This window comes from Marmota marmota, unplaced genomic scaffold, assembly GCF_001458135.2.
Source record: "Marmota marmota marmota unplaced genomic scaffold, marMar, whole genome shotgun sequence".
NCBI classification, from domain to species: Eukaryota; Metazoa; Chordata; class Mammalia; order Rodentia; family Sciuridae; genus Marmota; species Marmota marmota.
The window spans coordinates 43,526,003-43,553,977 of NW_025999990.1; the positions used below are offsets into that span (position 1 = coordinate 43,526,003).

At 42.0% G+C, this 27,975-nt stretch overlaps 2 protein-coding genes across 2 annotated transcripts in view; one reads left to right on the forward strand and one right to left on the reverse strand.

Moving 5' to 3' along the window:
* Positions 1-27,975, reverse strand: part of Colec12 (collectin subfamily member 12) — a 184,393-nt gene that overhangs the window by 17,951 nt on the left and 138,467 nt on the right. Inside the window, exons 3-5 of the mRNA XM_015482504.2 lie at positions 20,664-20,786; positions 11,090-11,188; positions 9,294-10,340 (exon numbers count right to left, since the gene is read on the reverse strand). Coding sequence (XP_015337990.2) covers positions 9,294-10,340; positions 11,090-11,188; positions 20,664-20,786 — 1,269 coding nt within the window. The remainder of the gene's footprint in view (positions 1-9,293; positions 10,341-11,089; positions 11,189-20,663; positions 20,787-27,975) is intronic.
* On the forward strand, positions 12,808-14,061 carry LOC107139604 (14-3-3 protein zeta/delta-like). Its single transcript, XM_048806470.1, has one exon. It carries the CDS (start codon positions 12,936-12,938, stop codon positions 13,671-13,673), a length of 738 nt encoding a protein of 245 aa, XP_048662427.1. The 5' UTR covers positions 12,808-12,935; the 3' UTR covers positions 13,674-14,061.

Here is a 27,975-nt window from a genome sequence, read left to right on the forward strand (position 1 = left end):
TAGTCCATCCTAGTTTGAACCAATGACTAGGTGGTCACTTTAGGTAGGTGGGTAATGGCTGGAGCAAGTGGGTCACTGGGGCTCCTGGGGACCCTCCCTTTCCTTACCCTCCACTCTTTCTGCTTCCTGACCCAGCCATGAGCTCAGCAGTTTTCCTTCACTGGGCCCAGAACAATGGAGTTGGCCATCTATGGACTGAGACCTCTGAAAACGGGAGCCCCAAATAAACTTTTCTTTCTCTAAGTCGTTCTTATCAGGATTTGGTCACAGTGATGAAAAAGCCGATTAAATCAGAGTTTCTGAGATCTCATAATTCTTCATGAATAAATAAAAGAGATTGCAAAAGCAGAAAGTCTTCAGTTAGGACAGAAGTGCTGGGAGATGAAGGACTATCCTAAGCTTCTTCACCCCTGCTGCTGCCTAATGCCTACTCCCTAGCTCGTCTGAGGACATAACTCTGAAGTAGCCCTTCCCACCTGGGCAGGACAATCTCCTTCTGCCCACTTGGAGGGACGTTCACTGTCCCCTTGTGCCATCCATGGTCCTGAGGCCTACCCATTAATCTCTGAGCTCTCTTAGCAGAACCTGGGCTCTCGACTTTGCTTTCCCTATTCAAGGTACCCTAGAGGCTGCTTGGGGGTTTATTGGCAGGACCCTCTACTGGCTGAAAGGAGAGTTTGTACTAATGGCTAGGCTTCAGACTAGCTTACATGCATACCTTCTAGTGTTATCTGCTCTGTAATGGAGAAGTTAGGAGACTGGGTGAAGGGCCTGCTCCCTGAACCCATTTCATTGACCTTTCTCTGTCCACGGCTCCTCCTTATCCTCAGATCCCCTGGCTCTGGGCTGTTACTTCTATCTGCTGTTGGATGGTCCATTTTCTTTGGAATATTCCCCAGCACTTCCCCTAGCCTGGTGCCTACAACTCAACTTCTCAATCTCTTTGTTGTTTTCATTCCCCATCAGCCCTGTCTCCCACCATACCATCACTGCCCTCTCTGATATGCCAGCCATGACCCCAGTGTGGGGTTGTCTCCCACCCTCCTTCCCTCTCACCCTTTTCTCTTTCTTTATGGTAGATTTTTGCAGTGGCCTCTTAGGCGATCTTCCTGCCTGTGATTCCTCTCCATTCATTGCACTCTGCCTCTTGTCATCCTTAAGCCCAGCTCTGAGCTCTGTTTTCTCAGGAACAGTCAGCCCTAACTGGACCATCTGACATCAAGGCTATGCATGGCCTGGTCTCCTCTGCATGTCCACACTTCTCTTAGCATTCCCTCTGCCTGTAACCATCTGTGCAATTCCTGCTCAACCGCCATGCCATCCTCCCAGGTCACTCCAGATAGAAATTTCCCTCCTCTAATCTTTCAGTCCTTATTTGTCCTACTGAGGACCCTATCCCACCCAGCACCTCACCCTGTCTATCAAATCCACGTACCTCACTGTTAAAGGTGCAGTGCTCTAATACTAACATTTTGAACTGCAGGAAAGATCAGAAAGGAGAGGTTTTTGAGGAATGGTGACCTGCCTTGTGTTCCGCACCTTATTCCAAAAGATAACTTTCTACCTCATCTATGCGTTCTGTGGTCTTGGCTGCCACTATGGGATTACGGAGGGGAGATCTGTCTTTCCTGACTCCATGGACACTTAAGAACTGATTCACTAGGTCTTCTTGCCTGCAATCCAAGGATTTTTCTTTTTATGCTGGAGAAGCTCATTAAACAACCTAAGTCATTTAGGAAAGATAGGGAAGGTGGACTTGTTGTTGCCAGCCATGTCCTTGTGTAGTTCTGAGTGTTAACAGTGGGGCAAGTAGCATGTATGTGTTCCCCCATAATGGCTATGGCATTACAGAAGGCTCTAGGGAAAAAATGCTGATAATAAGTCAAAACAAACAAACAAAAGGGAAAAAAACAGAATCTTCTCAACTAATTCTGTTTCATTTATGTAGATAAAGAATATATCTTTTTGCTTTTGATAAAAATCTGAAATCCTACTTGTGATGGATTTTTCCAGCTGGGTTAATATAAAAGCCCATTTTTTTTTTCACATAAAACATCACAAATATCCATGATAAACAGGATACCTGTCTCTTTCTTAATAAACTAAAGCTTAGTATTCAAGGCCTTGGATAGTCTGACAAGCACATAATCATCAGTATCTTTATCCACAGTTGTTCCAGCCTTGTGAAAACCATCAGGAAGAGGGTACCCTGCTCTCAGATGCTAGGTTATGAGAATAGATAAGGAGATTCACGTAACGTCTTGCTCACTAACGCAGGCTAGAAAGTTGCTTTTTTTTCTCTTAAATAATCATTGATAAAAGGAGCTAAAACCATTTTAAAAGTCATTACTGGGTCCTCATAAAAACAGATTGCTAACGCTGGGGTCCATTTTTCTATAGGAACTGCGATGTTGGTATCACTTGTTAGTATTGGAATGGTTTCAGGCTTTTAGGTCTCCCTTGAATATTTTATTGAGCAGCTGGTTAAAGTGAAAATAAATTGAAAAAAAAAAGAAGCCCCCAAGGATGAAATGATAGAGTATTTGTGAGTTTGAGTAGTAACAACTGGAATTCAGAATCAAGAAAATAGCAACACTACACGCAGAAGCACTGTTGAGCTCTGCTTTCAAATTCGATGAACATATAACTAAATGTCAAGGCCAACTGGGTGGCTCCCTGGCTTGAGATTCTGAAATGCCAGGTTACCCATGTGGCTGGTAAAGTGACCACCGTCTCCAATAATACCTAAAAACAACCAAAGCAGGCCCTGAGTTAGCAATGCCAGCAAAATCTCTACCTCATGTTCCCCAGACTCCAGAGCTTTGGGAGCCGTGAAAACTTGATCCTTAGGCAGTTCAAACTCAGTGAAAGACAAATCACTTTGTTTCCTGCCTTGGCAACTAAACTGCAGGCCTTGAGAAGTGCCCAGCGCTAAATCCTACCCCTGAGACAAGATTCAAATGTGTCTTCCAACAAATCTTCTGGTGCTTAACAAAAGGGAGAGAGATACCTTTAATTCTTTTTGCCATCTAAAATCTTGAAGCCTTGATGTTAAGAACCTCCAGTGGTAAGGTTGGATAGACAAGGTAGAAAGAAAACAGTGATATAATCTGATATACTTTTCTTCAAATTAAAAAAAAAAGATCTACTTTGAATGCAATCAATCAAACATTTATTAAACACCTATATGTTGTTGCTATAGCAAACTACCCGAGATAATACTGTAAAAAGAGGAAAGGTTTATTTTGCCTTATAGTTTTAGAGGTTTCAGTCCATGACTTATTGGTTGCCTTGCTTTAGGTAAAGCCACCAGGCAAGGGGAACATTAAGGCTGGGAAGTTATGATGGAGCAAACTATTTACCTCATGACTAGAGATGAAGACAGGAAAAGACAGGTGTCCCAATCCCTTGAAGGTACACCCCTAATGACCTAAAGACCTCTAGCTAGGCCATACCTCTTAAAAGCACCTCTTAATAGCACCAAGCTGAGGACCAAGACTTTAACACACAAGCCTTTGGGGAACTTTCCAGATCTAAACTACAGCATCCTGTAACATGAACAAGGTATTCTGCTTCAGTAAGGTAAAAAAGAATATATAGGGGCTGGGGTTGTGGCTCAGTCATAGAGCGCTTGCCTCACATGTATGAGGCACTGGGTTCAATTCTCAGCACCTCATATAAATAAATGAATAAAATAAAGGTCCATCAACAACTAAAAAAAATATTTTAAAAAAGGAATATATAATTTTGGGTGGCTGGGGCTATAGCTCAGTGGCAGAGCGCTTGCTTGCATGTGTTAGGCACTGGGTTTGATCCTCAGCACCACATAAAAATAAAATAAAATAAAGGCATCTGTCCATCAACAACTACAAAATAAATTTTTTTAAAAAAAGGATTTACAATTTTAAAAATATTTAAGATATTATTTGGCAATCATTTTGAAAAATAACTTGATTTTTGACCCAAACTTAAGAAAGTCATGTTTGGAAAGTCAGGAAAGCTCCTGTCCATAGAGCAGGGTGTACTTACACCACTGTTTCTCACCAACTGGCCACAGGTGGCTACTGTGTCTTCCACTCAGGGATCCCTAGAGAGGCAGTCTTGCTCAAGACATGCAGACAAGGGTGTGGGGTGGCTATGGGGGACACCAAGGCCTCCTGCCCAATCTTCCCTGCACTTTGCATTGTCCCTGTCCTTCCAGCTTTCCTACGCATCTTTCAAGGCTGAGCTCAGGTGTCAACCCTTTGGAAGCCTTCACTGACTGCACTTCTGAAAATAAACTATCTGTCATTTCAATCTCCCTGAACACGCTATCCATTCTCTGGAGTCAGCACAAGGCACCAGGGTGCCATGGTGGATACAAGGGTTTGGAAAGGGGTTTGCCATTTGCCAGCTGTTTGACCTTGGCTAAGTTACTTGGGCTCTTTGTGCCTTGGTTACTTCTCCCGCAAATGGGGAATGCTAACAATTCCCACCTTAAAGAGATGTACCGTAAAAGTAGACAATTTGTCAAGCAGTGTGATTGGCATATTGCAGAGACTCCATAAATCCATATGGAGCAAAATGAATGTAGACAGTACCTGAGTTTGATTCCTCTGCAGGACTGGGTACCAGAAGCCAGCAGAATCAATCTTAACCCCATCTATGTGATTTTATTCCTTATGTATATGAAGCTGTCTTGCTTTCCACCAAAATGTATTGGCAGCAGCTATAGCAGGTGGAAAAGTTTTAATTTAATTTTATTTTTTGCAGTGCTAGGGATCAAACCCAGGGCCTCTCAAATGCTAGGCAAGTGCTCTACCACTGACTCCAACCCCAGTTCCAGAAGGGAAATATTTAATCGGAACTGAACTTGTCCACACCAGGATGTTATGCTAACCCCAAACTCGGAACAGCACTCAGTACTTTGTATTATTTTACTGAGTCCTCAAAACCCTAAAAGGCACACACAGATGAGGAAACTGAGACACAAACAGGACGAGGAACTTGGTACCCAAACCCAGTTCTGACTGATATCTTACCTATTAAACCTTATACCTATCTCAGAAGAGCAGAGAGGGAAATTCTGGGTAGTGCAAAGAATGCCCACACATTTAGGATAAAACTCTATGGGGGTTGGGCTTGGGGGCGCACCCCTGTAATCCCAGCAACTTGGGAGGAGGCTGAGATAGGAGGATCATAATTTTGAGGCCACGTCTCAGCAACTTAGCAAGACCCTGTCTCAAAATAAAAACTAAAAAGGGCTGGGGATGTGGCTCAGTTGTTAAGCACCCCTAGATTCAACCCCTGGTAACAATGATAACAACAACAACAACAACAACAACAACAAAAGCCCCCAAAGCCCCCCAAAGTCTTTAGATTGTTTGTAAAGACTTCTTAATAATGTTTTTTGGTTTATTGACATAGAGATGACCGTCATCAGGATTCAACCTGCTCCTGACCACTGACTTCCACTCTATCAGCTGGCTTCAGATACTTCCTTCCATGCTCCTTCATCCCTAATACTCTTCCTTTTTCTGCACATGCACAGCTTATCCCTGAGGATGCAGAAAAGAAGAATAAAGCAGGATGTAGCAGGATGGATTAGCACTGGCTCATTTGGGCCTTCCTTCTGCAAGATTCAAAAATATGCTTTCCAAGAAATTCTTACTGACTTACCCCTAATGAGGCCCTGAGCTTATAGTTCAGCTGCCTGAGACAGTGGTCTCATTAAGAAGTGCAGGCTGAAGCCACTCAGAATATTCACAGCCCACCGAACCTGTGGCCCTCTCACCTTGGTGAGGGCATGGCCAGGGAAACTAGTCAGGACGTCTTAGAACAGAGCCCAAGTGGGAGTCCTTGACAGGTTAAGGGCAGTGCTGCCCTTGATTCTACCTTCAAATTCCTCTTAAATGAGAAGGTCCACTTCTTCCATCTCCACTGCTACCATTCCAAGTCCCCCACAACTGGTCCACACTCTGAGTGGACCCTGCTTCCACACTTCCCTGGGAATCTCTTCCACCAGCACCCAGAATGACCTTAGAAAAATACCAATCAGATCATGTCAACACCTTGCTAAACTCTCCGACTCACACTAAGAATAAAACCCCAGGCTGGGGGACTGGGGTTTGTAGCTCAGCGGTAGAGCACTTGCCTTGCATGTGTGAGGCACAGGGTTGGATCCTCAGCACCACATAAAAAATAAATAAATAAAATAAAGGTCTTGTGCCCATCTACAACTGTGTGTGTGTGTGTGTGTGTGTGTAAATTCCCAGGCTTGGGCTGTGGCTCAGTGGTAGAGCGTCTGCCTAACATGTGTGAAGCACTAATTCATTCTTAGCACTGCATGTAAATAAATAAATTAAATAAAGGCCTATTGGCAACTAAAAATATATTAAAAAAATAAAATCTCAACTCCCAGAGACAAGGCACTAGGAGCACATGCATTCAGTGACTATCCTTGGGGTTAATGGCATAAGGCAGCCTCGGTTCTAATCCTGTTTAGCTGCTTATCATTTGTGTAAATTTGAGCAGGTTACGTAAACCTCTCTAAGCCTTGGTTTCTTCATTCATGAACTAGCCATATTGTAAATACCTGTTCCACAGAGTTGTTGCCAGGAGGCACAGGCATGGTGGCTATGAAAAGCACTCTGAACACTCCCACGAGATTAACTGATAAGGTGGACCATAACCATGGATAGGATAACTAACTTAAATATCCAGGGTCTACTCTTCAACAATGAGCATCTCATATACACTTCACTGACCAGTCTTGCTAAATACGTCAGAAATGTCCTTGCAGAAGACAAGCGAACAAGCCAATAAAATCCTTAAACCATGGAATTAATAGCTAGAAAACATCCAGAATACTCTGGTAGGGTTGTCTGAGGTATCACAATTAGATGGGACATTGAGAAAGCTCTTAGTTTAGGAGGATGCCCATCAACTGCCATCTGCCGTTGTTCTGAATTTTGGATGAAAAAGAATAGAAAAGACCAAACACTGAAGACCTTTCTTATCCTTTGAAGGCCCACTCCGTCTTCAGAAAATGACTTACACCTATAATTTTCCTGATTTAAAACTGCCCAGTCCCTTCAGAGTTGTGGCACCCATGTTGCTCAGGGAAGTCATTCTTTTTTTTTTTTATGGTAACAATTGTTATAAAGGAAATTCTATAAAACCAAACACCTATTGGTCTTTCACTGTCAAGAGCTCCTCATATACCTTTTATTTATATTTATTTTGTGGGGGTGGATACCGGGGATTGAACTCAGGGGGCACTCGACCACCGAGCCACATCCCCAGCCTTATTCTGTATTTTATTTAGAGTCAGGGTCTCACTGAGATGCTTAATGCCTTGCTGTTGCTGAGGCTGGCTTTGAATTCATGATCCTCCTGCCTCAGCCTACTGGGCTGCTGGAATTACAGGTGTGCACAGCGTGCCCAGTTCCTCATATACCTTTTAAATACCTGCAGATGGCTTTCCTGTTTCCCACTGAGCAGGTTCTCCTACAGGTCCTCAACCCTTCCTCACATCACACAGTTTCTAGATCCTGTCATCCTGATCCCTTTTTTTCTGAGCATGCTGGACTTGTGACTGTCCCTCTTAAAAGAGAACCCCCAAATAAACCCTATCATCCAAGACTACTTAAAAGAGTGAGATATCATCTCCCTCATTTTGGAGATCATATTTCTATGAATAGAGTAAAAAAAAAAAAAGCACATTTATTTCCCTGGAAGACACCCTTAATTGCTTCCTGTCAACTAAACCCTCTCAGGGCTTTTGGCACACACTTATTCTAAGCCACACCCTTATCAACATTTGTCTGCTTGGTCTCACCCACCTCCGAGCGGATCTTCCATGTGTTCCCTATCCATTTCACTTGATTGGCATCTTGTTAGTATTCCAACCTCTCAAATCATCTTCAGTACAATTCTACCATCCATGAGCTAGTGTATAGTTTTGTATCACATAAGTATTGAATTACGAGGTCATCCTTAGTTTCATGCTGGTCACTGACAAAGCTGCTGAACAGGGTCCATGTCTGTCAACCAGACCTGCCTCCGGGCTCACAGGGACTCATTAACTACCACTCCTTAAGGTTTGGTCACTTCACTGATATGGCAGATGCTCTCTAGGGGACCCTCCAGTGACTCATGCCCTTGTGTAATCCCTTTACCTGGAGTATGGAACCTGAGACTTGCTTCTAAGCAACAGATATGGCAAAGATAATAGGCTGTCACTCCCTCAACGAAGCTAATTTATTTGAGGCTCCATCTTAGCAGAGTGAAGTGAGAAAGACTCCCTTGCTGGCCCTGAAGAACCTGTGATATTATGGGACGGTCAGGTGGTAAGGAACTACGGGTGCTCCCTCAATGCTGAGGACAGTCCCCAGATGACAGAAAGAGGAAGCTCAGTCCTATTCCAGAAGAGGAGTTATTCTAAAAACTCAAGGGAACATGGAAATGGATCTCTCCCCAATCCAGCTTCTGATGGAACCACAGCCCTTCAATTAACCAGGACTTTCAATTTATATGAATGACCTGGATGACAGTAAAACTCAGATTTTATATAGAAGTCACACCATTTCAATCCTCTTACAGTTATTGCAATGGTAACCATCTAACTACTCATGATATTTGGAAACAGGAATCCTTTAATAGTAGCTGAGTGGTCTGAAAAAATTAATCTTTCTTTCAGAGACGCTCCATTTATATTGGCATTGCAATAGTTCCGGTACTGAGAAAAATCCAAATTGACCAATCTTTCATCAATAAATAATTGATGGAGTGTCTTTAGTTATGCTTCTTTTCTAGATGTGGGACTTGATTCCCCTTTCTCTGAGTGGTGGCTGAACCTAGTGACTTATTTCTAAAAAACAGAATATGTTAGAAGTGATAGTGTGTGGCTTCTGAGGCTTGGTCATAAACAGTATTGTGGCTTTCGTCTTGTTCTCTCTCTCGGATCACTTCCTCTAGAAGCAACCAGATGCCATGTTATGAAGATACTCGAGCAATTTCACACAGTGAGGAACTGAGGCCTCTTGTCAAAAGCCATGTGAATGACTCTGTCGGAAGCAGACCCTCCAACCCCAGTCAAGCCTTCCAATGACTACAGACCTAGATGATATCTTGACCATGACCTCATGAAAGTTAGTCAGGGTCAACCTGCTAAGCTGTTCCTGAATTCCTTATCCACAGAAACTATGAGATAATATAAATGCCTATTATTTTAAATTGCCAAATTTTAAGGTAATTTGTTATGCAGCAATAGGTTATACTCATACAAATCCAAATACAGCACTTGTACTTACCTTGTAGTATTGTAAAATTCTTGATGAGCTGACCATGCTTGGAATCCACCAGCTTCATCTCTTCCATAATCACCGATAAGTTGGCCACTTCAGTATCTAACCTTGACCTCATCATATCTTGTTGCATCCTGAGGGAAACAGAATCCAAACGGATATTGGCCAGTGTATTATTCAAGGAGGTCAAGTCATCTGTGTGTTTGGTTAGGGTATCGGTGCAAGTGGTCCTGACTTCATTCAGATTGCTGGTCAGCGTCCTCAGGTGGTGGGCCGTGTAGCTGATATTACTAATGATGTTCACAATATCTGTCTCAAAGAGCTGGAAGCGTTCCTCCAGTTGGCTGAACTTGATGGCTGTTCTATTTTCTGCGTCCTTATGTAAGTCCTGAAGGTCTTTCAGGTTCTGCTCGTTGGCTTGTGAGATAGTGGTGATGTTGTCCATCTGACCTGTGAATGAGTTGAGCTGGCTGTTCATATCCTCCAGGGTGTCGTTGTTGGCTTTGGCCAAGACAGAGTTGTTGGCAGCCAACGTCTGCAGGCTTTGTACTTTCTCCTTCAGCCAATCGGTGTCCTTCTTGGCTTGAAGGAAAACCTGCTGCAGATTTTGGAAGTCATTCTTGATTCGCTGGATAGCTTGGCTCGTGTCATCCACAGACCGCTGCAGATTACTGATGAGGTTCCTCTGCTGCACCTGGGTCAGGTTCAAGTTGTTGAGGTTCATCATGACCACGTTATGAGAATACATTTGATTCTGCAGATTGCCCTGGAGCACGCTGGTATCTTGTTGCAGATTGGTGACATAGCCATTATATGCCTGGAGAGTTTTGTTTACAGTGGTGATAAGGAAAGAATTATTTTCCAAAGTTTCTTTCAGTTGACTCTGCCTGTCCACCAGGGCATCCCCGCTCGCCTGTAGTTTCTCCAGCGTATCTTTGTTCTTGCTGGTTTTTTCTGTAATCTCATGAAGCTGTTGACGAAGAGCCAGAATATCTGATCTGAAGGTGGAAAGTTCTGAGTTGGTGCTTAGAGCTTTCTTCCCAGTTTGGTCTCCTGGGAAAAGAAATGTTTGCTTCTTATTAGACTGGCGGTATGGAGAAGTGTTTGGGCAAGGTCAGCAATCCCAAAGATACTTAACTAGAATGGATTGTTTTAGAGATAAAATTTATGGTATACACAGACTTCTCTGCATTAGTAAAAATCCACATAAAACTGGGTCCTGGGGAATCAGAATTGGTGTTCAGCACTTCAACCGACAAAGTTGGGTGAACATTTTTCTCAAAGAGAGGAAGAATTGACCAGATTCTAGAACAGTGGGCAGGGTATTCTTAGAAGTAAATAACCTTTTAAATTTACCAAAGTATTATTTTTAATTAAGCCCCAAATCAAGGAACAGAATAGATGGAACTATTTTATTTTTTAAATTAACTTTTATAATTCTATGCAGTTTAAAACTTACTGAGCATTTTATCCAAGAGTCTTTAACAAACGGTATTTGTGGTTCATTTTAGTTAGGATTGATCTTCAGATTTAAATTGGCAGATAGTAGTTCGGGGTGGGGGTGGGGGCCAGAATTCAACACCAAAATTGGTAATTTTCTCTACTATTGAAAAGTCTTTGAATGAAATAAGATAGAAAACTCAACATATAACACAAAAAAACCTGAATGTCCATCTGGGAATTTTCTAGAAATGGAATTTTCTAGAAATTTCTAGGAAGTATCATTCTAAAAAACTGCCATTATTTATATACAGTAGAGTGAGGGGGGTGCCACTGGATGGGTCATGCTTTTTGCAGATTACCTAGTTTTTTCAGGTCACTTTCCACCGCAGTGAGCTTGTCGTCATAGGTTTGGCGAGACGTCTCCATGCCACCTGTGACATTGTCCATTTTCTCTACAACTAAGTTTTAGGAAACAACGCATTAGTACACATACCCACTCATATTTATATTTTTAGTTTCAAGACAAAAGATTCATTACAGAACAAAGGGAACAGAATGGGGGCAAAAGTATAATTGAAATCAAATATAGGGAAAGCTATTATTCTTTTAGTAAATAAGTTGCTTATCAGAAAACCAAGTGGAATAGATCATTTGGTTGAGGACTGTACATTCTTAACTATTATGATGATTCTGTAATAGCTTGGAAGCTTCAGAAATTAGAACTAGCTTTAAAAATTTTATATATTAAAGAAGTCTTTGATCTGTATTATTTCCTATGTTAATTGCTGTTTCATGTAGGCAGAGAACACTAAGATCATTTACAAAATTCACTGCTCACCAGCTGCCCTAAAATTCCTGGCAGGTATGACCCACTTACCTAGGAAGAGATCCATTGGCCAAGAACCCCTAGATCAAGTCTGTATTCAAAGTCATCTGAGAAGGGACAAAATGTCAAGAGGACCTACTGCTTTCATATGGGAGGTACCCTGGAGGCCTGAAAATCTACTTTTCATCAGTGAAAATAAAATTTGTAGTTTATCAGTCTCCATGTAGATGCCTGAGTAGTATTTCTAAACAATGGTTTACCATGATTTTAGTTTAGCTTTTTTTTTTTTTTTTTTTTTAATTTTCTTGATTGTACAACAGAGAAGGTTAGTGACACAGCATTAAATAAAAGCTTGGGTTTTTAAATCTGTTCTTAGAAGGCAGTTATTCTCTAAAATTATGAATTCAAGTTTGTTTTTACAATGTCTCATAAGAAGATATTTCTTCAGAAGTGATCCCTGTGAGACCCAAACTCCAGCAGGTTAGGATCAAGTCACTCTGTCTCATCCCATCTGTCTGTGTGTCTGTCTATCTGAGATAGGGTCTCACTGTACTGTGCAGGATAGTCCTGAGTTCCTGGGCTCAAGTGATCCTCCTGTCTCAGCCTCCAGGGTACCTGGAACTATGGGTGTGGGCCACCTTGCCTAGCCTTACTGTCTTCAGTCTCGACAAGCTTCTATTTAATAAAAAATTTAAAAGGTTTTTAAAAGCATAAGTATGTCCTCTATACCAATTGTGAGCTAATTGATGCAGTTTATATTATTCATCAAGGGCTCTACCCACACATGATTGAATATGTGGCTCCTTTTCCTATGAGAACCCGTTACCTTTATGAGTGTATGTGACCCAAAGTGCACTAGCTCCATGAATCCTGGAATGGGTCTCAGGAAGCTCACTGTGCTCACCCTCAAGTATCTTCAATCTGGCCATAATAATCCACACATACTGCCCCCAGTGCTGTCTCTCATAAGCCTTTCTATGTGTTCTTCTCTCTTCTACAATGTTCTTCCCGACTTTTTCACTATGTTATGTCCCCTTTGCTCCTCAGGCCCCAGCTCAGCATAGCCTTTGGGAAACCTCAGCTGAGCTGCATCTTGCAGAATTTTCCTGGCAAGCATCCCTTTCCCTATCACAGGACTCCCCATGCCATATCCTCACGGCTTGCTTACTAGAGCCTTCTGGGCAGGAACATTGCACAGGTGCCCCTTGACTTACAATGGGGTTATATCAATATACCCACAGCTAGTTGAAAATATCGTAAGTTGAAAATGCGCTGAGGACAGAGTCTCAGCCTCGCCGCTGCCGCTGCCGCCGCCGCCCAGAGACTGCTGAGCCCCCGTCCGTCCGCCGCCACCCACTCCGGATACAGAACATCCAGTCATGGATAAAAATGAGCTGGTGCAGAAGGCCAAACTGGCCGAGCAGGCTGAGCGATATGATGACATGGCAGCCTGCATGAAGTCTGTAACTGAGCAAGGAGCTGAATTGTCTAATGAGAAGAGGAATCTTCTTTCAGTTGCTTATAAAAATGTTGTAGGAGCCGGTAGGTCATCTTGGAGGGTCGTCTCAAGTATTGAGCAAAAGACGGAAGGTGCTGAGAAAAAGCAGCAGATGGCTCGAGAATACAGAGAGAAAATTGAGACTGAGCTAAGAGACATCTGCAATGATGTACTGTCTCTTTTGGAAAAATTCTTGATCCCCAATGCTTCACAAGCAGAGAGCAAAGTCTTCTATTTGAAAATGAAAGGAGACTATTACCGTTACTTGGCTGAGGTTGCTGCTGGTGATGATAAGAAAGGGATTGTGGATCAGTCACAACAAGCATACCAAGAAGCTTTTGAAATCAGCAAAAAGGAAATGCAGCCAACACATCCTATCAGATTGGGTCTGGCCCTTAACTTCTCTGTGTTCTATTATGAGATTCTGAACTCCCCAGAGAAAGCCTGCTCTCTTGCAAAGACAGCTTTTGATGAAGCCATTGCTGAACTTGATACATTAAGTGAAGAATCATACAAAGACAGCATGCTAATAATGCAATTACTGAGAGACAACTTGACATTGTGGACATCAGATACCCAAGGAGACGAAGCTGAAGCAGGAGAAGGAGGGGAAAATTAACCGGCCTTCCAACTTTTGTCTGCCTCATTGTAAAATTTACACAGTAGACCATTTGTCATCCATGCTGTCCCACAAATAGTTTTTTGTTTATGATTTATGACAGATTTATGTTACTTCTATTTGAATTTCTATATTTCCCATGTGGTTTTTATGTTTAATATTAGGGGAGTAGAGCCAGTTAACATTTAGGGAGTTATCTGTTTTCATCTTGAGGTGGCCAATATGGGGATGTGGAATTTTTATACGAGTTATAAATGTTTGGCATAGTACTTTAGGTACATTGTGGCTTCACAAGGGCCAGTGTTAAAACTGCTTCCATGTCTAAGCAAAGAAAACTGCCTACATATTGGTTTGTCCTGGTGGGGAATAAAAGGGATCATTGGTTCCAGTCACAGGCGTAGTTATTGTGGGTACTTTAAGGNAAAAAAAAAAAAGAAAATGCACTGAATACCCCTGACCTACTGAGCATCCCAGCTTAGCCAAGAGCACACTGAAGGGTGTAAGCTGCTTCCCCGCTGTGATTTCGGCCTACTGGGAGCTATTACTGATCAGCATCACAAGAGCATCTTACTATATATTGCTAAGCTAGAAAAGAGAAAAATTCAAAATTCAAAGTATGTTTCCTAGTGAATATGTATTGTTTTCACACCATCCTAAAGTCCAAAACCCTAAGTTGAACCATCGTAACTTAGGGACCATCTTTATTTAGTTTTATTTCTATCGCTTAGCTCAGTGTGTGGCACTTAGTAGGTGTTCAACAACCATATACACATGATGGCATTTATTTAACTGAGAATCTGCCTGGGGCAGCTGAGACCAATGAATGAACTGGACGAATTATATACAGGTCATGTAAACAAACCAAACCAACCAACCCATCCAGGAAAGCCTATGCATTGGCAACGAGTATGACATTTTGTTAAATAATTATTGTTTCTTAAATGACTACTTAGATGCAGACCTTGCGTCTAAGGGTTGGGTGCTGGGCATGCAAACACCAAGTCCCTGGAAACTCGAAAGAACACAATGTATCCTGCCATTTTAGCAAAACTAACTTTTTGAAACACAAAATAGGGAATGTTTACAAGTTTAGGGTTAGTTTTGATTCTCAAATCAAAACAGATGCCTCTGGTCTGTCCTTAAACCACATGCAGGATCTTAAGTCCTGCCTTCTTTCCTGGAAACCAAATAAACCTCTAAATATGCTGACAGTCATTCATTTTCTACCCTCTCTAATTTTTCTTCCATTTTAGTTTAGAAAAACACAGCACTGTCATGGACAGACGATTCAGGACAGGAATGAATACTTTCCTTTGGAAAAAAACAAAAATTTAAAAAAGAACCTGTTACCTTTATCTTCTGGGTAGCAAGGAAACTATCCTTCCCACCTCAAGTGCAGGGGAACCCACTGTGTGCACTGGGGTGTGTGTGTGTGTCTGTGTTTAAAAATAGGATCTTGGTAAAAGCTGCACATTTTAGGGCTGCAATGCTGGCAGACGGCTGGTGCATAAAAATACCAGACTGGTGGGGATCCAGAACTAACACTTGCTGTATGAGCACACAGCCTTTCAGTGGTTTTTACTCAAAATTATTAGCACAAATTCTCAATCAGGAATGTAGAGGCAGAGCCATCCTATCTAACATTGAAATGACCAGACTACAGATATAGACCTGTTTACAGATCATGCTTATAAGAGAAAAATGAACAGGAAGCCCCACCCCAGGGTTACCAGCAGTCTGGTTTTTGACAGGGTCTCTTTTTATTGGAAACTATATCTCAATGTGGACTATTTTTCTTCTGAATATTGGTATTTGGGGTATCATACCTGAAGAGTTGCCCCTCCTGAAGTACCCAAAGCATAATTCCCTGGAATAATCTGACAATAATACCTTCCCCATAAAAGCACCGTGGCACCATCTCTTGGCCGGGGCCATTAACCTCCTCTTTCCTTGTACTGTTTTCACCCACTTTTTAAAGTTCCCTTCAAGTCTCACCATCCCTTGTGTGAAGCCTTGCCTATAATTTGATTCTAGAGCACACCAACTGAACCTTTATTTGAATAATAACCATTTCAATAGCTTCTATTGTCTCTATAGTATAAATAATAAAAGTTCCCATTCTTTGCAAGGTGCACTGTATCATCACTGCAGTTAATTCTTACCACTCCTGTTCTACAGATGAAGAAACCGAGGCTCAGAGATGCTCCATGACCTGCCTAGAACCACAGATATTGCATGTGACCTAAGTGGGGTGCCAGACTAAGAGACCTGATTCCAAAATCCATACTCTTTCTACAACTCCACATTGCTTTTCATTTAGCATTTCTTAATCCTCAATCTGGTTTCCCTTGATTAAAAAAAAATTCCTTGAAAGGAAGAATTGGGTCTTCTTTATATTTTCTTTAAGTCACCATCACCAGGTGTTTATTAAGCACCTGCCATGTTGTGGCATAGTGATAGCCACTGAAGAGTCAAGAGACATGGGCCATGGTCCCAGCCCTTGAGGATAAGGAACAAGGATGGAACTTGGAGCTCCTATTTGGTGCTCCGAAGTGTCTAAGAGATAAATATATCCTCTGATGGTTTCCTAAGACTTCCTGATTGCACTCCCCAGGAATTCAATAAAGACATTTCTATCTTGAATGCTCTTTCAGGTTTCATTACAGAAATACAGAAAATCTGTCTGCAGGGTGTTATCCTGGGTTCTAAAGAGCTCTACGCTGTGATCTGATGCATATTTTGAAAGTTCCCTTATCCAGTTGTCAATGCTATTTTGATTCAGCTTAGTAGCAAGGCAGACATTCTGTGGCTACTGAGGAAGATTCATATTTCGGTCCTCCTTCTTGATCCTAATCACCTTAAGAAGGCTGCCTACTGGGCAGAGCAATGGAGTAGGATTTTCCTGTTCTGAGAATGTTCTGGAGGAAACACGACCCACTCAACTTAAGAGATGGCTCCTGCCAAGAAAGCTCCAAGAACTAATGAGAAAAAGCCCAGGTCAGAAGATGTACCAAGCGTAACTTGAGCATGGTCCAAGAGCATGTTTTCTGCTAAATGACTGACATGCTTCATGGTCACAGCCACTGTACAGACCCTGTCTTGGTAACTAAGCAATTCTTTGGCTCATTCAGCAAATGCTCTGGGGGAAAAAACCCCAAAAAACAACAAAACATTATATCCCAACTTGTGGCTATGGGAGTGACAAAAAAGGAGAAGTAAAAAACAATTTTGAGGAAAACAGTGTGGAATTGCCTTTGTTGGCTCTGATAAATAAAAGAGTTTCATTTTTTTTTCAACATGTCCTCCAGAGAAACACCTACTTGCATTTCTTTAACTGAATATTCTTTTTATTTTCTCTCTTTTTTTTTTTTTTTAGTAACTACATAATAGTAAATGCTTTATTTTTACTATCTATACCCTCACATCTCAGTTGTGCCATGGTATTAATAAGTCTTTTTCTTTCTTTTAACAAAGTTCTTCCAGCCACCAAAGGAAGATTCGTGAAGGGAGAATTGGGTCTTATCTTTTCTGCCTCTTTGAGAGGCTGGGTCACCAGAACCTTATCAGCAAGAAAAAGGAATCACTGTCAACGTGAAGAGAAGGTACCTCTGGAAAACGTCAGCATTTTAGCTCCTTATGGTCGTGTTTGGAAACCTAAAGGGCATTTTGTATTATCTCATTTTTGACAGCAGCAGCCTGAGGAGTGGGGGCATCAAAGGAAGGAAAAGAGGCTCAAGACACCATCTTGCCTCCCCTTCCACTTGCTCCATCCCTTCTTCCTGCGCCTGGTGAGATCACACTCAGAGCAGGCCAAGCTGATCTCTAGGATTTTAGATTTCAAGGTAGGACTTCACAGGGCAGCAATTCTTTACATGCAGATTGACTTAGTGTTGCTTGGGTATCAATTGTTTGCTTTTGTAGAAATCAGTCCTAATCTACCATCTATCCCTCCATCCATCCAGCCACCTATCCACCCTACGATTAATTCATTCAGTAAGTTTTGCTGGGTACCTGTTGAATACCATGAGGGTAGATGCTGATAGAAAATAAATAGAAGATAGTTTACATACAAACATCTAGTTCAAGTGCTGAGACAGAGAAGCCAGACACACTGGCCATAATGACGCAGTGTGACAGAGGCTAAGAGTAAATAACTAGTGCTGTGGGAACGAACATGAAGCATCCAACTAAGATTTCAGGGGCTTTGGACAGGACATGAAGGGCATGAAGGAGTCATTTAGGTGGAGAGCAGGGAAAGGGTGCTCCAGGCACACAGACTAGCACAAGGATAACATCAGAACTGGAAAGATGCCCAGTAGATAAAATGGAGGAAATACCTGCATCTTACCAAACAGAGAGGAAAAGAAAAAACCTCTCTCCTTTGGATTTTTCTGTATAATTCTAAAGACCTTGCCCTTATGTCCTAACAGAGGTAAAAGTTAAAAAATAGTCCATCTTCACCAAACCACTCTGGTCTCTTTCAGAAGTAAATATTTATTCTCATGATATCGTAGGATACTGAGCCTTCAAAGGTGCTTACTAAATGGCTGTTTTAGCTCAGCTCACTAGGAAAAGCCATGGAGGAGTGAGTAAGTAACCAAGCAAAGGTACCTCTGAAAAACATCAGCCAGTGTGGATGACCCAGGACACAGAACACCCTCCTTCCCTCACTAGCCACCCCACCCCCACTGTCCCCCTGTGACTTAACGGCCTTTCTTAATCACTTACTGTGTTTGCTGCTTTGTCTAGAAACGCAAGACTCTCCCAATTAAATGAACTCATCACAGATGGATAAAATGACCCGGCAATTTTCCACATTTCCATTGCCCAAATTCCACCATCAACACGCTCCATGATGCATGTTATTTTCCGTGGATATTTCCTTGGGGGAAGGACTAAAAGGCCCTAACTATACTCAGGACTTTTAACACGTTTTGCCATTCTAGCGGCTGGAGCTGTATTAAATGTAATGGCAAAGGACAGAAGGACATTATAGTCACTATCTACTGGGACCAACTATAGCACAGGGGGTTTCTATGACATCGTCTTTGTTCAGCTCAACCACCTTGAAAGTGGCATCCTAGTTACCATTTTGCAGCTATGAAATCAGATTCTCTGGGAGGTGAAGATTCATACCCGGTTTCCACAGCCATGGAGAAGACTCAGCGTGATGCTGGCGCACAGAAAGCACCCACTGAACATTCATTACTGTATTAAAACAGGCAGGATCAAGTCTTGAACTTGAATGTCAAGATCCAAAGCCCATTCTCGTGCTAATATGCTGTGTCTCCTCAGGACACCACTGAATACTGGGGAAGCCTGAGAGGAGTTATAAGTTGGAAGGAGTTCACTTTGCATCCTTCTCCTCCAAGGTCAAGTTCAGGGGTTAAGCAACAAGGAGGAAACATGTGGAAGTTCTTCTCTGTGGGAAGGCAGCCATGGTTGCTGCTGAAAGAAGGGTTTGCAGATCAACAGACCAACGTCTGCCTCCATACTGCAACCAACCAGATGAACATATCTGTCTCATTTGACATTGACAGTGATGTGTTCATGCTGGTTTTTTTTTTGTACTGGGGATTGAACCCAGAGGCACTTTACCACTGAGCCACACCCCAGCCCTTTTTATATTTCATTTAGAGACAGGATCTCTAAAGAGAGGCTGGCTTTGAACTTGTGTTCCTCCTGCCTCAGCCTCCCAAGCTGCTGGGATTACAGGCATGCACCACCATGCCTGGCACATCCATGCTGTTTTCTATAAAAGGATTTGTGTTGTTTGCAACTCTGAATCCTGATACCTACCTGTGCTCTATTTTTTTTTTCTGCAAGTCGGGAGAATACAGTTTACCTTAAACTAGACAAGTGTAGGCCTGATGTTTTTTAAAATTTATTTATTTTGTATTTTTTAGTTTTCGGTGGACACAACATCTTTATTTTATTTTTATGTGGTGCTGAGGATCGAACCCAGCAATTGCGCATGCCAGGCGACCGCATTACTGCTTGAGCCACCTCCCTAGCCCTAGGCCTAATGTTTTATGGAGTTGAGGTGGCAGTGCCACTTCAGTTTTTACTTTTACAATAATTTTATGAAACTGTATAAGTGTCCCTGTGGGCTGACTCCAGTTTCCACTGATCCTCTTAAGGTGGGGGGAGGGGAGGAGAGGGGAGTAGCTAAAGATATGTAGATAAAAGCAACAAAGAGGAAAAAAACATCTTTATCACTCAAAGAGGATTATTATTATTATTGAAGTGGGTCAAAAGAAATTATCTTCTCCCTTGTAGGTCCCATAGCTACAAGAAGCTTAGGACACACAGATGGAGCTCAGGAGGTCCTTAAGTTTTACACCTGAGTTACATAAATGTGATACAGTTGGACTTCTGTATCTGTGGGTTCCGCATCCTTGAATTCAACCAACTCTGGATTGAAAGTATTTGGAAAAAAACTGCATTTATACTAAACATGTACAGACTTTTTTCTTGTTATTATTCCCTAAACAATTCAGTGCAACAACTTTTCAGCATTTACATCATGTTAGGTATTATAAGTCATTTAAGCTGGGTGCAGTGGCGCATGCCTGTAATCGTAGTGGCTGGGGAGGCTGAGGCAGTTGCGAGTTCAAAGCCAGCCTCAGCAACAGGGAGGCACTAAGCAACCCTGTAAGACCCTGTCTCTAAATAAAATACAAAATAGGGCTGGGGATGTGGCTCAGGGGTTGAGTGCCCCTGGTTCCATTCCTGGTACCCACCCCCCCAAAAAAAAGTCATCCCAGAGAGATTTAAAGGCTATGTGACAATGGGTATAGGTTATATGCAAATAATATGCCATGTGTACAAGAGACTTCAGCATCCACAGACTCAGATATCCTCATGGATCCTAGATCCAATCCACAGTGGTTACTGAAGGGCTACCGTACTTCATACTTGCAAAGATGAGCTTTTTCATGCTTAAATTAATGACTTGCTATTCAGAAGGAAAAAAGAAAGGCTACTTACCTTTATATCCCAAAATGGCTACTGTGATGGTTAGCAAGGCACATAAAATGTATAATAATATGATAGAAAACTTCAGCGCCCAGTTATTTTTACATTTGGTACATTGGGTTCCTTCCTGAATACCTGTAAGAGAAGTCAAATTTTAATAATGGTAGACAGAAGTATATTTTGGAACAGTATCACTTTGCATTTTGGTTCAAATACTGTGACTAAGAATGACATTTATATATGCTTCGCTATAATAAGAAAAGTATGTGAAAATTAAACTGCTAGGACTTTGCACACTGCATTGTGTCATTATAGCTGTATTTTAATATGACTTTAAAACAGCTTTGTTTCCCAGAAGAGTTTCAAAACAAATTCCATTATAATTTCAATAAACATCCCTGTGTGACGGAAGGTTTTAAACACCCAAATCTTCATTTTAGACATTATTGAACTTATATAAATTCAAACATAACCAATCCACCAAACCAAAAACACCTGCCTTATCCCCTGGTGTTTGTTTTAATATTGTGCTGGGGCTGGTTCCCACTGGCTTATGAGAGCCAATTTGTAGAATTTTGGTTGTTAAACTGATGGCAGCACAAAATCAACCCCAGAGGAAGTATTTACACCACGGAAATGGGTGCAAACACTGCAAGTTAGCATACCCCTTTACTCTTAAAAAAACCTGGTTTACTAACATGCCATTTGTTGTAATGTACAATTAAATGCTCAATATAAACCATTTTTTGTACATTACATGCATACAAACAGATTTTGACCCTTCTCTCAGTTATCACAGTCATCTGAATAACGATACGGAAGAAAAATTAAAACCAGACATTTTTTATGAGAGCAGGTAAACTTTTACTGCTGACAGTTCAACTTTGTGAAAAACAGTACAGTCTAAGTGGTAAACCAGCATCCTTGCTGCAAGTGACTCCAGCAACTAACCCATAAAAGGGGAACTTTCCATCTGATTGATTGGAAACACAGAAGACAGAGACTGAGCACACTGTAATGTGAAAATCACATTGTATGGGGGATCACAGCATCAGTAGATTCCTTGTTTTCCTGTCCTGTTTCCCTGTGTGTGTCTTACAATAGCGTCCCCCAGGAGCAACAGCACATAAAGGACTGATCTCTTATAATTGTGCTCATAATTTTTGATAGGTAAGTCATGAGGATTAAGTCATAGTTGAGGTTCCTCTCCTTTGCTTTGTAATTTTATACAGAGTGCCCCTCTTCCGTGAAAAGAGTTCTTCAGCTGTGTTTAATGCAAAATGATGATGGAAACAGCATAGAACAATGACTCAAACTTAGCTCTCAGAGTTCAGCCAATCCCTCTGGTGTTCGGGGCTACAGGCACAAGGGGAGGGGTACAATCTGTTTCATGACTTACAGCAGTGCTAACTCAAACTTTGGGGTGCATTGGAATCACATGCAGCACTTGTTAAAACACAGCACTTCTGATTCAGGTGATGTAAAAGGGGCCTGAGAACATGGATGTCTAACAATTCTCAGGTGGTACCAATGCTGCGATTCTTTAGAACAGGCGTCTCTGGCTTCACATATTATGTTGTTTAAATGCAGATTCCAGTTCAGTAGGTCTGAACTGGGAAATAAGGTTCTGCATATCTAACAAGGTTCAGGTAATGTCTAGTCTAATGACCACATTTTTTTAAAAAAAATTTTTATTAGTTATTTGATGGACCTTTATTTATTTAATTGCTTATATGTGGTGCTGCGAATCAAACCCAGTGCCTCACACATGCTAGGTAAGTGCTCTACCACTGAGCCACAACTCCAGCTCCTCCCATTTTGAGGAGCAAGAATCCAGTTCAGATGATGATCATGGTGGATCAACCATTGGTTAGTCAATTTCTTATGAGGGAGGGATACCAGGGATTGAACTCAGGGTACTCGGACACTGAACCACACCCCTGGCCCTATTTTGTATTTTATTTAGAGACAGGGTCTGAGTTGCTTAGCGCCTTGCTTTTGCTAAGGCTGTATTTGAACTTGCGATCTCCTGCCTCAGTCTCCAGAGCCCCTGGGATCATAGCTGTGTGCCACTGCACCTGACTGGTTAGTCAATTTCTTGAAGGTGAAGCCATAAAATCAGACTCATTCATTAAACAAACCTAGAAGTTTTCTTCATGTTACAATTTCCCCATATTTTGACTCTTTTTCCTTTCCAACCCACATTTCTCTAATAGCCAACTGCATATCTGATGACCTAGGTACTAGCTCTGCCAAAACAGATCTCCAGCTTACACCCAACTTAAGTACTACTATTATCTCAATCTCTCAGGTGATTGTATGCAAAGACACTATGACTTCTTTGGTATGTATTCTCTGATTCAGTCATCAGGTCCTGTGGAAAATTTTATTTTTAAAATATTTTTATTGGTACATAGTATATTCTAGTGGGGTTCCTTATGCCATATTGGTATGTGTCCATCATTCCTGTGGGATATTTTTATCACAGTCATCATCTACAGTTTCTTGATGTTCGTTGGCTTCCATTATGGTTTAGATGTGAGGTGTCCCCCAAAAGCTCATGTGTGAAACAATGCAAGAAAGTTGAGGTGAAAGATTGTGAGCCTTAACCTAATTAGTATATTAATCCACTGGAAAGGATTAACTGGGAGGTAACTTTAGGCAGGTAGGGTGTGGTTGAGGAGGTAGGTCACTGTGGGCATGCCCTTAGGGTTCATATTTTGTCTTTATTGAGCAGAGAAACCTCCCCTGCTCCCCCAGCCCTCTCTCTCTCTCTCTCTCCTTCTCTTTCTTTCTGTGATTCTTGGTGGCCATGTCTTGACCTGCCTTCCTCCACCACCCTCTTCTGCCATGATGTCCTGCCTCTCCTTGGGCCCAGAGCAATAGAGCTGGCCGTCTATAGACTGAGACCTCTGAAACCGTGAGTCCCCAAATAAATGTTTCCTCCTCTAATTGTTCTTGTCAGGTCTTTCGGTCACAATGGTGAAAGAGCTGAATAAAGCACCAGATTCTTTACACACAGCATCTTTAATCCATAAAGTAATCCTACAAGGTGGCACGGTAGTGAGGGCTGAAATGACACCCTATACACGTCCCAGCCTTGATTCCAACCAGTGGCAGACTCCAAACACCATGATCACTGCACCAAGCCACGGTCCCTATCTCCATTGATCCTCTCCATTTCCACTGCCATCATCCAAATGTAAGAAATCTTACTCTCGAGTGGAAGCTTCCTCTTCTCTTACCACTGGAATCCAGCCTCACCCTGCTCTAACTTACTGCTGTCCTCATGACATTTACCAAAAAGGAAAAAAACAAAAGCAAGCTTTCAATGGCTGGCCCTTAACTAAAGGATGAAAACACACACACACACACACACACACACACACTCCAGCTCTTATACTCCCTTTAATTCTGGTGATTTAAAATGACAAAAAAGACCTCTTACATCCCAAAAGAGTGAAAGCATCTGGAAATGGAAGTAAAGGAAGAACAGGTAGATTTCCACAAATGTGCCTCCTTCCATGTTGAGAAAGAATAAATTTGTTTTGGTGGTAACTGTAACACAGAAGGATGACGAATGCAGGAACAATGGACCGTCCTTTGTAGGAAGATTGAATAATACTGTCATGATTGACAGGACTTTCATTCTTTTTGGAGATTAGAACCATGGTAGGTGACATCTCAGAAGATTTGGTCAGTGTAGTAGATTGTGGTAGATAATGGAATCTGAGGCCAGAAGATAGTGTAGAGGTCATCTGGCCCAAGCATCACCATGGAACTGACGGGAACAATGAGGACCAGCAAGATGAAGCAGGATCAGGAGCCCCGTGTCCTGACTCCAACACAGGCATTCATTCCTCCGTCCTTCCCTGTGTGCACTGGGCGGCCACTGGGCATCTCGTGCATGTGGCACCCATGCAGCTCTGCTCCAGAGCTGTCACTGGTGCACATTCCTAAGAGCAGGGGCACTTCCTCACAGTGTGCACTTCTACCTCTGACTGCCTCAGATCAATCAATATCAGATGCCACCGCCTGGTCTCACTTTCCACTTGACACACTTTCTCTGGCTTGTTTTTTTTCTCCCCCGGAGACTTATTTTTAATAAGAACTCTTGTTTTATCTTCCCTTCTCTGCCCTCCCCTGGGAGGACATCTGGCCAAACATACAGATGCCTACTACAAAGAGACCCTGCTGGCTCCCGGAGCTGGGGGACCCCCTCCTCCTTGAACCTAGATGATCACAAAAAACATTCGTGAGAGATATCCTCCTGTTACCAGCCTTTGTAGTGTTTGTTTTCTTAGCATTACTTTCCAGAGACTAGGGACTTTGTTCCCATGGGGGTGACGGGGGTGGGGGGGCCAGAAGATGGATCTGCACAGTGCTGCAGATAAGAGACTCCAGTCCAGGAAGCAAAGCAATGCTGCCTCTTACCACCACCCAGAGAGATCCAGCTTTTGAAAAGACCTGGCCCAAACAGCACATCTGTGATGCAGAGAGCCACAGGCAGAGAGGTTCCTGGGGGGAACATGTCTTTTACTGGTTTTCCCTCTTGAACTATCTCCCATTCGGTTCCATTCTTGGCTTGGGCTCTGAATGTGTTTTCCAGTACCCAAGTCTTTGTTATTCAAAAACCTTTGGGGGCCCAGTGAAGCCAAAATCACTCTGGTTAGCTCCTGGAATATTCCACGGAAGTTCAGAATAGGCTGACAATTTGGTCTCCAGTGTCCAAACTCCAAGTTCCCTGTGTTGCCCTGTTTCCAATAACACATGTTTCAAGTAAAAAGTGTGGGGGTGGGGTGGGGCCCCCATGAGAGGGCGGTTAGCTGGTTGCAGAGAATAATTGAAACGCTCCAGGAATGACAGTGCAAAGGGCCAGAAGAATTCACCAGCAAAGAGAATTCCTTTCTGCTGTGGTTCTCCATAAAGAGCCCTCCCAAGTGCTGTGGTCCAGGCTTCGATCCAGTCTGTTTTTCCAATCTTTTGAGAGAGAGAGAAAGAGAGAGAGAGAGATTGTCCCCTTCACTATCTCATTTTCCTGCCATGTATATTGCTGAAGATGGATTCATCTAAATAAGTTTAATGAGCTCTCGCCTGTGGAAATGGATCCATCCCTTCCTCAGTATGTGGAGGCTAGCACTGTGGGTCATAGTAGATCACTTCTCGGCTGTCTTCATTATCTTAAGTGTCTGTAGCTCAGTGGTGTTGCTACAAAGATCATGTTACCAAAGAGAAGCTTTAAAAAGCTTGTAGATTGCAAAATGCACAAGACCACAAGTTTTGATCTGAGATTGGAAGTGACCTTTTCATGTGGTTTTTTTATACTTATTAATCTACTGCCTGGTGGCATATATTCCCATAAACCCAAAAGAATGATTTGGCTCTAACAGTAAATCTGATGATTCAAATAATTCCTATATGTAATTTAAATGCCCTCCAAGGTAACAAAACAATCAGAGTTAACATCCTGGGTGAATGTTATGCAATATCACTAGAACAAAAGTTAAATTCAAACCCACAAATAATTAGCTTTCCCTTATTATAAAAGCTATTTACTGCATGGGTTTAGTTAATACAAACTTTTTATTATTATTATTATTATTATTATTGAGTAATTTAGTTTCCCAAATACAAATCCCAGCTCTGGACACCTTATTATGCCAAGTTTCCTAAACGACGCGGAGAATCACAAAAATGGGAAGCAGGACAAGATTGGCAATGAAACCACTTTCTGTATAAAATGGGAAGCCTCACAGCAGCTCTGTGTTCATAATGGTGGACCCACACCAGAAAACTTATTTAGAAGAAAGTTTTATGTGAATACAAAGTCTTCAGCATTTATCCTGAACATTCTGCATGCTAACCAAGGCTGGTTTTTTTTTTTTCATTAAAATTTTTTTCACATATATAAAAATAAGAGACATTCCGTTCTGGTTTGGTTTCAATGTTTTTTTTTTAAAAGAATATGTATTATTTGTTTCAAATTTGTAATTTATATCCTGCCTCTACTGAAAAAGAACCATAGGCAAAAACCAGATGTAATGGTCTCAGAATATATAGTGTCTGCTAGAATGTACAGAGTCTCAAAAGAATGCCATTATTTTCTCTTTGTGGTTTTTAAGAATCAGAATCCTTTACCATATGAGCTGCCCACAAGAGCTTTCGATGGAGAGCAGAGGAGTCCTCCCTGTCTGGGGAGGTCAACCAGCACACCTCTTACATTTGTCCCTCCTAGCTGGCTCCGCCCTCTTGGCTGTATTCCCGGTCACTTCATTCTAGGGGCACAGAGTGAACTGTCAACAATCCTGACAATATATTTCAGCAGGCCTGACAACTTCATTATCTGGCACTACCATACAATGTCCTTCTGTGATTAAGCACTGAATCTTTTCATTAAAAGAACTCATGAAAATTCAGCTCCAGCTTGGCTGTTGGCGTCTCCTGAATAATTGAGACAGACACTTACAGTGTGCAGGTATTTGGAGGGAGGCCATGAGACATTTCTTGAGTGGGTGAAAGTTTGCTATGGATGTGCTCACAAAAGGGAATTGCTGAGGATGGTGCCATTGCTGAGGACCTATGAGGGCCAGGTTCTCCCTTCTTGCTACCTGTAATGTTTCTACTAACTCTGCAGAGCAGGATTCTGACCCTATTTTCTTCATTTTAGGGAAGTAGAGGGTCAAAGAGGTTGGGTTCCCAAGCCAGTGAGTGGCTGAGCTGGGAGTTGAACACAGATCCCTTACATCTTGCTTCTCCAAGCTTATTTACCTTCAGAAGTGAAAAACCAAGGACAGCTAAATGAAAGATCCTGCCTAGATAAACTGTAGACAGCTAATGGGTTAGACTTACACTAGAAGTATCCTGTCAAAATAAAAACATTGGTGCAAACCACCTTTCCCACATTGACAGATAACCTTTCTCAGAAATGAGCAGTAAAATTTAGTCTCCAGTTTATGATCACAGGCCTGAGGTTTCTGCAGATTGCCATTTCTCTTACTAACTGTGGTGACATAACTAAGCTCATTATTCCATGAGAGGTCAGGATTGGCTAGCTCAGGAAGTCTTGTTGGCCCTCAGGGAAACAGTACTCAAAGGCAATGGGATTTTTGGAATAGGATGGACTGGGAAGGGAGAGAGCTTTATAATTTCAAGGCAAACTATTATTTCAAGGCAGAGGCCTCCATCAATTTAAGCTGGAAACGAAAAGATGTTGGTTGCTCCTTTCAGATTTTCTTATAAATTTCTACTACACTGAAATGAGAACCTCAAAAGCCAGTCACCAATGGCTCATTCATCTATGGACCTGCACGACTGTTGGTGGATC

What these genes read in the sequence shown, in the direction of transcription:
- LOC107139604 (XM_048806470.1), top strand. Translation starts at nt 12,936, where the DNA reads ATGGATAAAAATGAGCTGGTGCAGAAGGCCAAACTGGCCGAGCAGGCT.